Raw genomic sequence first — 13,185 nt, forward strand, 5'->3', positions numbered from 1 at the left:
ATCTCTGGTTCAACTCATAACCGAGAACACGCCCTTGACCTCGTCTTTACTCTGGGCCTGAATATAAACTCCCTCTCATTGATAGACCTCGTCTCTGACCATAAAGGTAATCTATTGGACTCCTGTATCCAGGCATAAGCAGTCTGTCCATGACCTTTTATGGTATACTATACTATGACTTTTTCATGACATTTGTTATGACATACTATGCTACTACATACTATGACTTTTTTATAAGTTTTTCATGACATAATACACTTTGACTTTTTTAACATATATTTATTTAACTCAAAATGCAGTTAGAAAAAAAACAGTATGTTGATTCTCTGTGGTCTAAAGAAAAGATGAATTAATTGGGTTTAATTTAATTAAAGTTTATTTTCATGGCTGAGTATTAAAAATCACATTAAATAATGGCTAATTGGAATATGAGCAGAACCTGCCCAGCCCAAGCTCTCTAAGAAGACGAGGAAAAACTCCTCCAAAGTCCTGAGGCCAGATGGAAAATGGGAAGAAACCTCGGGAAAGGCAATTCAAAGAGAGATCCCCTCTCCTCGAACGGCTGGGGGTGTTACAGGATCTGCAAAAAAAGGGCAAACGATGAATAATAACCATCCATCATCTGTAACTGCTTATCCTATCACAGGGTCGCGGGGGGGGGCTGGAGCCGATCCCAGCTGACATTGGGCAAAAGTCGCCAGGCCATCACAGGCTAGTGATCGGGTCGCCAGGCCATCACAGGCTAGTGACCGGGTTGCCAGGCCATCACAGTCTGGCGACCTGTCCAGGGTCGCCAGGCCATCACAGTCTGGCGACCTGTCCAGGGTCGCCAGGCCATCACAGGCTGGCAACCGGGTCGCCAGGCCAACGTCGTTCAAACAGGACCACATGGGGCCGGCTTTGTAGCGCCAGCCTATCACAGGCCGATGACCTCGCCAGCCTATCACAGGCCGGCGACCTCGCCAGCCTATCACAGGCCGGTGACCTTGCCAGCCTATCACAGGCTGGCCGCCCCGGTTCCTCACATTCTTCCTGTCAAAGAGAACACAGCATTAATACTTGGAAGACTTGAGTATCGTATGGCGAGGACGTGTGTGTTCCGGGTTGGTTTATCTGAGCCAATGGGTGATGCTTGAGCTGCTCCAGGGTCAGGCGCTTTTCAGGGTCTTCAGTCAGACACATTTGCAAGAAATCCTTGCAATCTGGTAAAAAAAGAAGGAGAAGAAAGATGAAGGTGACGGCTACAGAGATCCACCAGAATGTGAACTAAAATGAACAGATTAGTGTCTGTTGACATGTTTGTGTATGTTTTTGTTACCTTTGGACATCCTCTTGTTGAACGTCACGCCGTATTCGAGGAACGCGATGGTCTAAAAAAATGTGTCCCTTGGAGCATTTGTAACAGGACCACTCCCATCTGGCGAGGCAAACACACTGGTGACCTGTCCAGGGTCGCCAGGCCATCACGGGCTGGCGACCAGTCTCCAGGCCATCACAGGTTGGCGACCGGGTCGCAAGGCCATCACAGGCTGGTGACCGGGTCGCCAGGCCATCACAGGCTAGTGACCGGGTCGCCAGGCCATCACAGGCTGGCGACCGGGTCGCCAGGCCATCACAGGCTGGCTACCGGGTCGCCAGGCCATCACAGGCTAGCGACCGGGTCGCCAGGCCATCACAGGCTGGCTACCGGGTCGCCAGGCCATCACAGTCTGGTGACCGGGTTGCCAGGCCATCGTCGTTCAAACAGAACCACATGGGGTCGGCTCTGTAGTGCCAGCCTATCACAGGCCGGTGACCTCGCCAGCCTATCACAGGCTGGCCGCCCCGGTTCCTCACGTTCTTCCTGTCAAAGAGAACACAGCATTAATACTTGGAAGACTTGAGTATCGTATGGCGAGGACGTGTGTGTTCCGGGTTGGTTTATCTGAGCCATGGGTGATGCTTGAGCTGCTCCAGGGTCAGGCGCTGTTCGGGGTCTTCAGTCAGACACATTTGCAAGAAATCCTTGCAATCTGGAGAGAAAGAAGGAGAAGAAAGATGAAGGTGACGGCTACAGAGATCCATCAGTGAACTAAAATGAACAGATTAGTTTCTGTTGACATGTTTGTGTATGTTTTTGTTACCTTTGGACATCCTCTCGTTGAACGTCATGCCATTTTCGAGGAACGCGAGGGTCTCAAAAAATGCGTTCCTGTGGAGCGTATGAAACAGGACCACTCCAACCTGCCACGCTGTGGTCGGGCCGGCACTGTAGCCTTGACCATTGTACCACTCCGGAGGGATGTAATTAAAGGTACCTAGAGTACACAGACATAATGATAAGACGGTGAGAGGAGGAGGAGGAGGAGGATATTTCTTTAAACGTAAAAGTCACGGATGGGTAAGTTAGTGAAGAGCAGGAGTAGAAGCTAGACATCTTACCGTAGTAGTCGCGGTAATTGACTCCTCTCTTCACGAAGCAGCTCAGTCCAAAGTCAATGAGGCGAACTCGCGGGACGTCCGAGCCGGTCTCGATCAAGATATTTTCCACCTTGATGTCCCGGTGAAAGATGCTCTTATCCTCAAGATCAATTAATGCATCAACCAGCTGTTTCAGGATGATCTGAGAAACAAAAAGAGAGAGATGAAGGATCGTAGAGGAGGGTGCTTTGACATTTCTTCATGGCTGTTACTCAGCGGGCTACCTCCGGGTCTGAGAAGTGACGCCAACGTGGAAGTGTAATTACTTTGGTGAGGACAATGTACAATAATGACTAGAAATGATGGTCAAAATAATCCCCTCCTGTTCCTGTACAACGTTTAAAACACACACAAGATCCTCCAGCAGCTTACCTTGGCCTCTTCCTCTTTTAAGAAGCTTCCCTCTGACCAGATGTACGTGAACAAGTCCATGCAGGGGACTGGTCTCTCCAGCACCAGGATCAGCTCCTGTTCCAGATCGTACCAGTCCAGTAGGGACACAGGTGCCGAGGAGGCCGCTGAGCCACTTGTATTGGCCGCCAGTTTCAACAAGATGGCGACCTCCACAGAGAGCGTATTCCCATGCTCGTCCTGAAACATCACAACAAAGAGGAGGATGAGTGAGAGAAGCTCCACAGAGAAGCAGGATTCATCCAGAATACATCCAATAAGAGAGTGCCGTGTTGAATACAGCACATCTTAACTCACCACGTGTTTGATACACTGATTGTCGCTCGGGATGTATTTGATGGCAACCTACGAGACACAAACTTTGTCAGCACTTCCTGTCCATACTGTGTGTGTGTGTGTGTGTGTGTGTGTGTGTGTGTGTGCGTGTGTGTGTGTGCGTGTGTGTGCAAACATGTGTGTGTAATACTTACAGGCAAATGATCTGCTTTGCGATATCCAGCAAACACAGATCCACACCCTCCTTCGCCGAGCTTCTCTTGCTGTTGATATTTGTCCTCGAATGCAGCTAAAAAGACAAACAAGGTTTAGTTTTAATAGAGTTGTGAGGAACACTGACTACATGTTACTGAAGCTCTGGGGTGGATTCATACACAGAATGGCCTACGCTGCTATTTACAGGGACCCCATATTGACCAGATTATTTTAATTATTAAAAAAAAAAAAAAAACTTTTCCCTTATTGGCCCACAAGAAACATAAAAAAAATGAAGAGGGACACATGTACCCAATCAGCTGACCTTATGAGCCTGGTCCGATGATGTGACCAGGTTCATGAGGTCAATTTGGTTTTCAAATAATACGTCACTACTGGACAGAATAGTGACAAAATGTCAAAAAGAAAATATGATCACGGAGCACAAAAACAAACAGCACAAGTTCTGAAAGAACACCGTGACCAGAATCTACTAAAGAAAACCCCTAAATTGACGAGTTATGACGAGGTTTAGATTAAAGGCTGTCTCAATGAGGTTGTATACGCCAGTGTTCCCCCACTGTGTACGTGTGGGCCGTGAAATATAACTAGCACGCTTTTATACATGACACTAAATGACTTTTTTCTGGTAACATTAAAGCATGATGAGTAAGGTTGGGGGGGGGCATACAAAGAGTAGCCCAGGGGCCCCTGAACACTTTAATCCGCCTCTGCTTAAGCTCTAATATGAATTTTACACTTAACATAAAGCCAAACCTGACATGTATCACTCACCTCTTTGCACACGTACGGGCAAATTGTGTGCGGTGTTCAGTTTGCCGTCCTCGGACTCTGTCAGGTCTGGTCTCTGCTTCTTCTTTCTCTTACCGCCTCTCTTACCGCCTCTCTTACCGCCTCTCTTACCGCGTCTCTTACCGCCTCTCTTGCTCTCATCTTCCGCAGATGAGATACGGTTTTCTACAGATGAGAAAAGAAAAACAGAGGGACATCAGCTTGTTGACAGTCACAGGACCTAACGTGGACAATAAGTCCTCCAAACTAAATGACAACACAGACCGTCATTCAGTGACTTCCAATATGACACATTGGAGTCTTTTCTGCCCTGCTGCCTCTCAGTTAAAGGAATAGCTCGTCATTTCTTTTCACACTTTGCTATTGTATATAGTATGATATTATTATTCTATGTTCATATTTTATATTTTCTAAACTAGTTGTAGTAGTCTGTCATATTTATAGTGTATTCTATCTATCTATCTATCTATCTATCTATCTATCTATCCATCTCATTTTCTATTCTTAATCTTAGTACTTATATTTCTTTACATATACTGTATATTGTGTTTATATTATATATTATATTGTAGCATTATGTACATAATTTACAAGTTACATACTCCTTTATTTCTATTTTCTCACATTCCTTATGTTCATACAAGAGCAACTGTAACGCCCCAACGTCCCCCCGGGGATCAATAAACTATTTCTGATTCTGATTCTGAAGCTGGAGTTGAGCTGTGGCTACTCTAACTTAGCCTAACTTAGCCTAACTTAGCCTAATTTAGCCTAACTTAGTCTAATTTAGCCTAACTTAGTCTAATTTAGCCTAATTTAGCCTAACTTAGTCTAATTTAGCCTAATTTAGCCTAACTTAGCATAATTTAGCATAATTTAGCCTAACTTAGCCTAATTTAGCCTAACTTAGTCTAATTTAGCCTAACTTAGCCTAATTTAGCCTAATTTAGCATAATTTAGCCTAATGTATCCTAACTTAGCCTAACTTAGCCTAACTTAGCATAAAGACTCGTGAGGCTGGGGGAAACAGTTAGCCTGGCTCTGTCCAAAGTAAAATAAAATACACCCTCCAATTCAAACTACTATTTCTCTCTGTCCTCTGGTGGTATCTATCCATGCAGATATACTCTATCTGTCTTCATCCTAATACAATGGAGTGGAATGCAGTTTAGTTTGTGGTGCTCACAGCATTGAAGCAGTTAACGGCAACATCTATTTCCAAACACAGGGTCCTTGTTACTCTGGACAATCCACGAGCCTCACTGTGAACACGTTCTATTGGAACAACCTTCTACCAAAGAAATAGAAACTATGGTGTGTTCAGTGGATCATCTATTCCATCCAGGACAATATTGTTGGAAAGAGATGTTGCTTTTAAATTTTCACGTCATTTGTCGATGCTGTGAGCACCAAAATAGAATACCGTTTACCTCTGTTGCACTGTGGTGAATGCAAAAATCTCATAGACAGATATTTAAAAACCTGGAGGGTTAAAGTCCCAAACTATCTGCATAAATAGATACCACTAGAGGGAAGTGAGGATTTGTTTTTCTTTGTAATTTAGGTGAACTGATGTCTATTTAGATCAAGATACCAAAAACCCTGTTGATGGGTATTTCTGTGAAAGATCTGAGTACAACTTCCACCTGGTGTTCAGTAGATGATGATGGTATACACTCCCAACAGCAGTTTCACATGATCAGCTTACCTCTGTGAACGTCCACTGAAGAGGACGGTCCTGCTTCGTCTTCTCTGGCTGTCCTCTTCAATAGTCTCACACAGACATCGTCCTTAGAGCTGTCTGGGTGTTCACCTTCAGAGACCCTTGTCCTGTGCTGCCAGACGGTCTTTATGTCAGGATATGCCTTCCTTTTAGGCCTCCTAGTCGTCCTAGTCCTATCCATTGCAGGCGCTGAACTTGGTTCTGACGTGCTAGGGAGCTCTACGAATTAGAAAAACACAGTGGAACAAATTGTAATTTTTAAAATGTATTTCCTGGTATTAACTCTGAATTAGTGCTTACACTTAACATAAAGCCAAACCCGACATGTATCACTATCTACTGACCAAATCGCACGTGTGCGGGCACATTTTGTGGGGTGCTCAGTTTGTCGTCTCTGGTCTCTGTCAGGTCCAGGTCTGGCTTCCTCTTCTCTTCATCGTCGGTAAGCTTTCTCTTACCGACTCTCTTGCTCTCATCCTCCACAGATGAGATGAGGTTTTCTACAGATGAGAAAAAAACAGAGGGACATCAGCTTGTTGACAGTCACAAGACCTAACGTGGACAATAAGTCCTCCAAACTAAATGACAAAACAGACCGTCATTCTGTGACTTCCAAAATGACAAATTTGAATTGTTTCTGCTCTGCTTTCTCTTAGTTAAAGGTCCCATATCATGCTCATTTTCAGGTTCATACTTGTATTTTGTGTTTCTAATAGAACATGTCTACATGCTGTAATGTTCAAGAAACACATTATTTTCCTCGTACTGTCAGACTGAATATACCTGTAATTACTTTCTGTCTGAAACGCTCCGTTTTAGTACATTTCAATGGAATTGCAACGGAATTGCGTTGCTAAGCAACAGTTTTGGTCCATGTTTACTTCCTGTCAGCTGATGTCATTCACATACACTGCAACAGGAAATAAACTGGGATACATTTATAATGTTTAAGTTTAAATCTTTGAAATGGTCTAAATATTGTAGATTTGTGACATCACAAATGGACAGAAATCCTGACGGCTTGTTTCAAACGCACAATTTCTGAATACGGGCTGTGTGTATTTCTCCCTATATTGAGCGTTTTGATAAGAGTATTTATATATCACTTAAACCTGCTTTATAATGTAAAAGACCTGAAAATCTCACTTTCTACAATATGGGACCTTTAAAGTAATAGCTCATTTCTTTTCCCACTTTGCTATTGTTTATAGTATGATATTGTTATTCTATGTTCATATTTTATATTTTCTAAGCTAGTTGTAGTAGTCTGGCATATTTATAGTGTATTCTAACATATTCATTATATCTATCTATCTATCTATCTGTCTGTCTGTCTGTCTGTCTATCTGTCTATCTATCTATCTATCTATCTATCTATCTATCTATCTATCTATCTATCTATATATCAACTTTCACCTCTGTGTGAACCTGGTGTTCAGTAGATAATGATCCCAACAGAAGTTTCACATGATCAGCTTACCTCTGTGAACGTCCACTGAAGAGGACGGTCCTGCTTCGTCTTCTCTGGCTGTCCTCTTCAATAGTCTCACAAGCTCATCGTGCAGAGAGGTGTATGGGTGTTCACCTTCAGAGACCCTTGTCCTGTGCTGCCAGTCAGTCTTTGTGTAAGGACAGGTCCTTCTTTTAAGCCTCCTAGTCGTCCGAGTCCTATCCTTTGCAGGCGTTGAACTTGGTTCTGACGTGCTAGGGAGCTCTACGAATTAGAAAAACACAGTGGAACAAATTGAAATTGTAATTTTTAAAAATGTATTTCAAGGTGGATGGATGGATTTCAAGGTATTAACTCTGAATTAGTGCTTACACTAAACATAAAGCCAAACTCGACATGTATCACTATCTACTGACCTCTTTGCACATGTGCGGGCACATTTTGTGCGGTGTTCAGTTTGTTGTCCTTCGTCTCTGTCAGTCGTCTGTCGTCCTCTGCAGATGAGATGAGGTTTTCTACAGATGAGAAAAAAAACAGAGGAACATCAGCTTGTTGACAGTCACAGGACCTAACATGGACAATAAGTCCTCCAAACTAAATGACAACACAGACCGTCATTCTGTGACTTCCAATATGACAAATATGAGTCTTTTCTGCTCTGCTGCATCTCAGTTAAAGTTCCCATATAGTAAAAAAGTGAGATTTTTAGGTCTTTTATATTATAAAGCAGGTTTAAGTGCTATATAAATACTGTTAAACTATCAAAACGCTCAATATACAGGCATATTCAGGCAGACAGTATGAGAAAAATAAAGTTTTTTTTTAACATTACAGCATGTAAACATGGTCTATTAGAAACACAAAATACAAGTATGAACCTGAAAATGAGCCGTTATGGGACCTTTAAAGGAATAGCTCGTCATTTCTTTTCACACTTTGCTATTGTTTATAATATGATATTATTATTCTATGTTCATATTTTATATTTTCTAAGCTAGTTGTAGTAGTCTGGCATATTTATAGTGTATTCTATCTATCTATCTATCTATCTATATATCAACTTCCACCTCTGTGTGAACCTGGTGTTCAGTAGATGATGATGGTATACACTCCCAACAGCAGTTTCACATGATCAGCTTACCTCTGTGAACGTCCACTGAAGAGGACAGTCCTGCTTCGTCTTCTCTGGCTGTCCTCTTCAATAGTCTCACAAGGGCATCGTGCAGAGAGGTGTCTGGGTATTCATCTTCTGAGACCTTTGTCCTGTGCTGCCAGTCAGTCTTTGTGTAAGGACAGGTCCTCCTTTGAAGCCTCCTAGTCTTCCTAGTCCTATTCATTGCAGGCGCTGAACTCATTTCTGACGGAGCTCTACGAATCAGAAAAACACAGCGGAACAAATGGAAATTGTATTTTTTTTTAAGTATTTCCAGGTATTAAGTCTGAATTAGTGCTTACTCCTAAATAAGTCATATTAACGTGAGTGACTGGATTTTTCACTTACCTCAACTTGTTCCAAGAGCTGGAGAAGAGAGAGAGTTAGTGTCCTCTGCTGAGGCTGTCAATGATAAAGTTTCTAAGACGTTTCTAACAGCACAACTCTCAGAGCAACAAGATGTGTCTGAGTGTGTCTAAATGTGTCACTGTGTCTGTGTCCTGAGCTTCTAAGGAGTGTTGGAATGTTGTCATTATGATGTTATAAGGGCATCACAGCCAAGTTCTTTCCGGAATATGCAAATGAGTGTGTTTAGAATAAGTTGTGTATGTGTATATATCTGAATTACGTTGCTAGGCAACAGTTTGGGTCCATGTTTACTTGTCAGCTGATGTTATTAACATCCACTGAAACAGGAAATAAGGATTTTTAATACTCAGCCGTGAAAATAAACTTTAATTAAATTTAAACCCAATTAATTCATCTTTTCTTTAGACCACAGAGAATCAACATACTGTTTTTTTAACTGCATTTTGAGTTAAAAAAAATATATGACAAAAAAGTCAAAGTGTATTATGTCATGAAAAACTCAAAAAAAAGTCATAGTATGTAGTATCATGGTATGTCATAACAAATGTCATGAAAAAGTCACAGTATAGTATACCATAAAAGGTCATGGACAGACTGCTTATGCCTGGAGACAGGAGTACAATAGATTAACTTTATGGTCAGAGACGAGCTCTATCAATGAGAGGGAGTTTATATTCAGGCCCAGAGTAAAGACGAGGTCAAGGGCGTGTTCTCGGTTATGAGTTGAACCAGAGACGTGCTGCACCAGGTTGAAAGAATCAGTAATGTTTAGGAATTCAGTGGCATAATGGTTTGATGGGTCATCAACATGGATATTAAAATCCCCTACAATGGTTTAAGGCATAGGCCTTATAGGCGGTTGCCTAGGGTACCACCTTCTGGGGGGTGCTGGTCACACTCTAAAAAATAAAATAAAGAAAGAAAGAAATACACTTTTTACCCTTGTGACTCTCGTTAGAGGGAAACTGACTTTTAAACCACTTTTAAACCAACAATTCCAGGGACCAATTGTTTTATTTATATTATAGTAAATACAGCTATTTATGACAAAGCCATTGTGATGTGTGTTGCGGTTTCCAAATCTGCAGGCACAGCGGAACATTTTACAAAGGAAGAGTAAACTATATTAGACAAATATGAAGAAGTTATTGTAGCGGTGCACAGAATGATGTCCCACAGGCTCAGTCTGGTGCTACACATTTATTTAGGATGTTCTGCAAAATGTAAAATAATGCTTTAGGTTGACATCGCTACACAGTGCATTCTACTTCCAACTAGTACACAGAGATTCTCATTATCTCACGTATTCACAAGAACAGTAACAAAATGCCAGAAATGCACAAAATCAAAGATTACACCATCTCTAACTCTTTAGAGTGTCATATATCGAAATAATTACTGTTTAAATAACCTTAGCTCAGCAGCATAACACCATATTTCACCTTATTTCTTAATAAACAGTAAACAACAACATAAACAGTAATCATAGCAGCGGGAGGGCTCCCTCACACGAGGGCTCATTGTCAAAGCTCCCAGCGCCGCGCGCTACTACTAATGTTACCATGGCGACTGTAACCCTCGTATTAGCTGCTAGCTAACTGGCTAAATTGAAGCAGCAAAACAGACGCCAACACACGCTAAACATTCACTGAACTGAACACAGCGTCACCGAAGTACAGTGTAAACATTACCCTAACACAGAATTGCTAACTAACATCACCAGCTTACCTGCAAAATGTAAAATAATGCTTTAGGTTGACATCGCTACTTCTAACTGGTACACAGAGATTCTCATTATCTCACGTATTCACGCGAGACTTCCCTGTGACGCTCGCTGGAGAGCCGGCCAGTGATGCTCACAGAGCGGCTGCAGAGCAGCAGAGTGGCGAGGGAAAGAGCAGCTTCTGACGGGGCAGAGAGATTCCTGATGAGACAACATGACACTTTTTTAACATTTCTCTAATATCTGGAGGGAGATCAGTCCTTTTGCTGCAACTGAAAAAGCAGTTTGAGTAAAGTAAATGTTGTGGATGAATGTTTTATATTTCCCGTCTCTCCTCGTTGATGATCCTGTTTGTCGGACTTCTTTATGAGCTGTCAGAATAAATAGTTTAAACCTGCAGTATCTTATAAAGTAAACAAACATAACATAAACAACAAAATCAAAGTTGTATTTTTTGATAATATTGTAATAGTGGTACAAGTTAGTTTTTTTGTCCTGTGCTTTAAGAGCTGGTTTGAAGGCTTAAGCCTCGTCTAGCATACTGCTAAATACATCACTTTAACTGTCACATACTGCATACTACTCAGGAACGCAGTATACAGTATGCAGTATGTACTGCATACTGTATACTGCGCTCCTGAGTAGTATGCAGTATGCGGTTTTGAATACAGCCACGGCTTCTGTAGCGACACTGCCACCTACTGGCGATCTACTGGCACAACACCCTAATAATGACACTGGCAATAAATAACACTGTACCCTAAATTATAACCACATTGAACTTGTCACGGCTCTGGCCTTGACTCCAGTAGTTTTCCAGTGTTCTGCTTCCCCTGGGTCTCCCCCTCCCCTGCCTGTCTGTGTGGGTGTGGCAGGGGCGCGGCTTCCTCATCAGGCACCTGGTCTCACTCTCCACTCTGCACCTGTCAACAATCACCTAATCAACCCACAGTACAAGAACACCAGCTTTCCTGCCAGTCCTCGCCAGATTATTCTGCCTACCATGCCAGCCTCCCATCGAGCCATCCTCACGCCGCCGCAGCTCATTCCTCCAGCTACTCCACCCTGCTCAACAGCCTGCCTGTCCCCTGCCTTCTACAGCGCCCTCACCACCTTTATTATAATAAATCCACCTGACTTTCAACCACCATCCAACTGTGTCTGTGTCTGCTTCTGGGTCCTAAACCAAAGCCCTCACAGTTATAGCAAATTATACCCTGACAGAGTGCCACAGACCCCTGTATTTTGAGCAATGCAAACTTTGTAAAAATGATTATGAGAGAAACAAACCTAGCTAGCAAGCCAACCTCTCCTCTATTTAATCTGATTTAATGATCCCTTCAACAGAGACTACTTTACAATATCTGCATAACAGTTCTATAATCACACTTCTTCTCTCAAATTCTTTAATGCGTGGGTTTGTCGCCCAGCGAAAGACTTCCAGCAGCTCTGTTCACAATGTCTAAGATCATGACAAGGGCAGAGCTCAATGCCACTGTAGGAAAAATACATCAACGTACAAAGAAAGTCACCCTGCTGGTGGAGCTAGAGGAAAAGTCACTGAAGTCAGTAGAATTCCTCCTCTGGGGACCATGAATCGCTGTACAAAACTTTGAACCCAGTCAATAGTTATTTCAGTCAGGACCAAAGAGGTGGACTGACCAACCGACTAACCGCCATTGTCATCCCTAGAGTCATGCTGCTAGCATGGCCAAATAATTACTACAACAAGGACCTTATCTCTTGCTCTGTTTAAAGTAGAGTAACGGTGAGAAAGTTTACAATTAGTCCAAGAATATGCTCAGATTATTATGGGAAAAGGATCACTAGTGCAAAGTCATACCTTGATGCTGAAGGACCTCCGTATGCTCCTTTTATTCTCCCTGAGTGTGGTGGTGTGATGCAGCTGGTTATCTGCCTCGGTGCCTCCTCTTTTCTCCTGGGCCGATTGCTGGGTTGCCCTCCAGTGTCTGTTTTCTGTATCTCGGTACCGCGTTTGATCCCCAGCAGTCCCGTCTGCCCGGCAGCCTGGGCCCCATGTTCTGCACCCATCTGCCACCTCCCCAGCATGCCTCTCTTCTGGACAGTGATCATTAGTCTTAGAGTGACAGAGGATCAGGGACCTGGACAGAGTCGGAGAAAGTCAGAGGGTCAGTTTTAGGCAATAAATAGCAAGACTGAAAAACTGGAGTAATTCAGCTGTAAAGTGATGCAAGTACATGCTGTATATCAGAACTGATAACAGTACTCCAACCATTATGTTTGGTCATCATAAGGCAAAACTTAATCAATATGTAGCATATTCTAGACTATGAAATTACATTACAGTGACCAGCCATCACTCGCATGGTAATTACCATAGCACATGACCCTGACCTCCCCCTTAACCCATTTCTCACGCTACTCCCATCTGGTCTCAGATACATAACAGATGGAAAAAGGCCAGCCCGTTCTCACTCCCAACTTGTCAAATACCGACGCACGGAGGCACCCTTCAGCGTCTCTATGAGACACACCGGGCTTTCAACTAGGCTGCGCTCACACCAGATCAGACGTTGCGGCTATTCGCTGCAGGGTTGAGCGGCGGCGTGGGAGAATCATTTTGATGGAGC

The 13,185-nt window shown here is 43.0% G+C and overlaps 2 protein-coding genes across 9 annotated transcripts in view; both read right to left on the minus strand.

The window, feature by feature from the left end:
- Positions 1-13,185, minus strand: part of LOC141762853 (uncharacterized) — a 500,458-nt gene that overhangs the window by 277,132 nt on the left and 210,141 nt on the right.
- Positions 359-9,309, minus strand: LOC141762863 (serine/threonine-protein kinase pim-2-like). Of its 8 annotated transcripts, none has more exons than XM_074626987.1 (15): positions 8,830-9,301; positions 8,470-8,696; positions 7,745-7,843; positions 7,359-7,592; positions 6,223-6,378; positions 5,864-6,097; positions 4,138-4,320; positions 3,342-3,436; positions 3,169-3,216; positions 2,833-3,051; positions 2,422-2,602; positions 2,124-2,297; positions 986-1,202; positions 853-931; positions 359-780 (listed from the first exon to the last, which is right to left on the minus strand). In XM_074626987.1, exons 2-13 carry the CDS (start codon positions 8,681-8,683, stop codon positions 1,036-1,038), a joined length of 2,004 nt encoding a protein of 667 aa, XP_074483088.1. In that variant the 5' UTR covers positions 8,684-8,696; positions 8,830-9,301; the 3' UTR covers positions 359-780; positions 853-931; positions 986-1,035. The 8 variants fall into 8 exon arrangements, with proteins under 8 accessions (XP_074483088.1, XP_074483086.1, XP_074483089.1 ...); XM_074626985.1 differs by having other exon boundaries at positions 817-931; XM_074626988.1 differs by having other exon boundaries at positions 817-1,202; positions 7,745-7,822; positions 8,830-9,309.

This window comes from Sebastes fasciatus, chromosome 24, assembly GCF_043250625.1.
Source record: "Sebastes fasciatus isolate fSebFas1 chromosome 24, fSebFas1.pri, whole genome shotgun sequence".
In the NCBI taxonomy this organism is placed as follows: Eukaryota; Metazoa; Chordata; class Actinopteri; order Perciformes; family Sebastidae; genus Sebastes; species Sebastes fasciatus.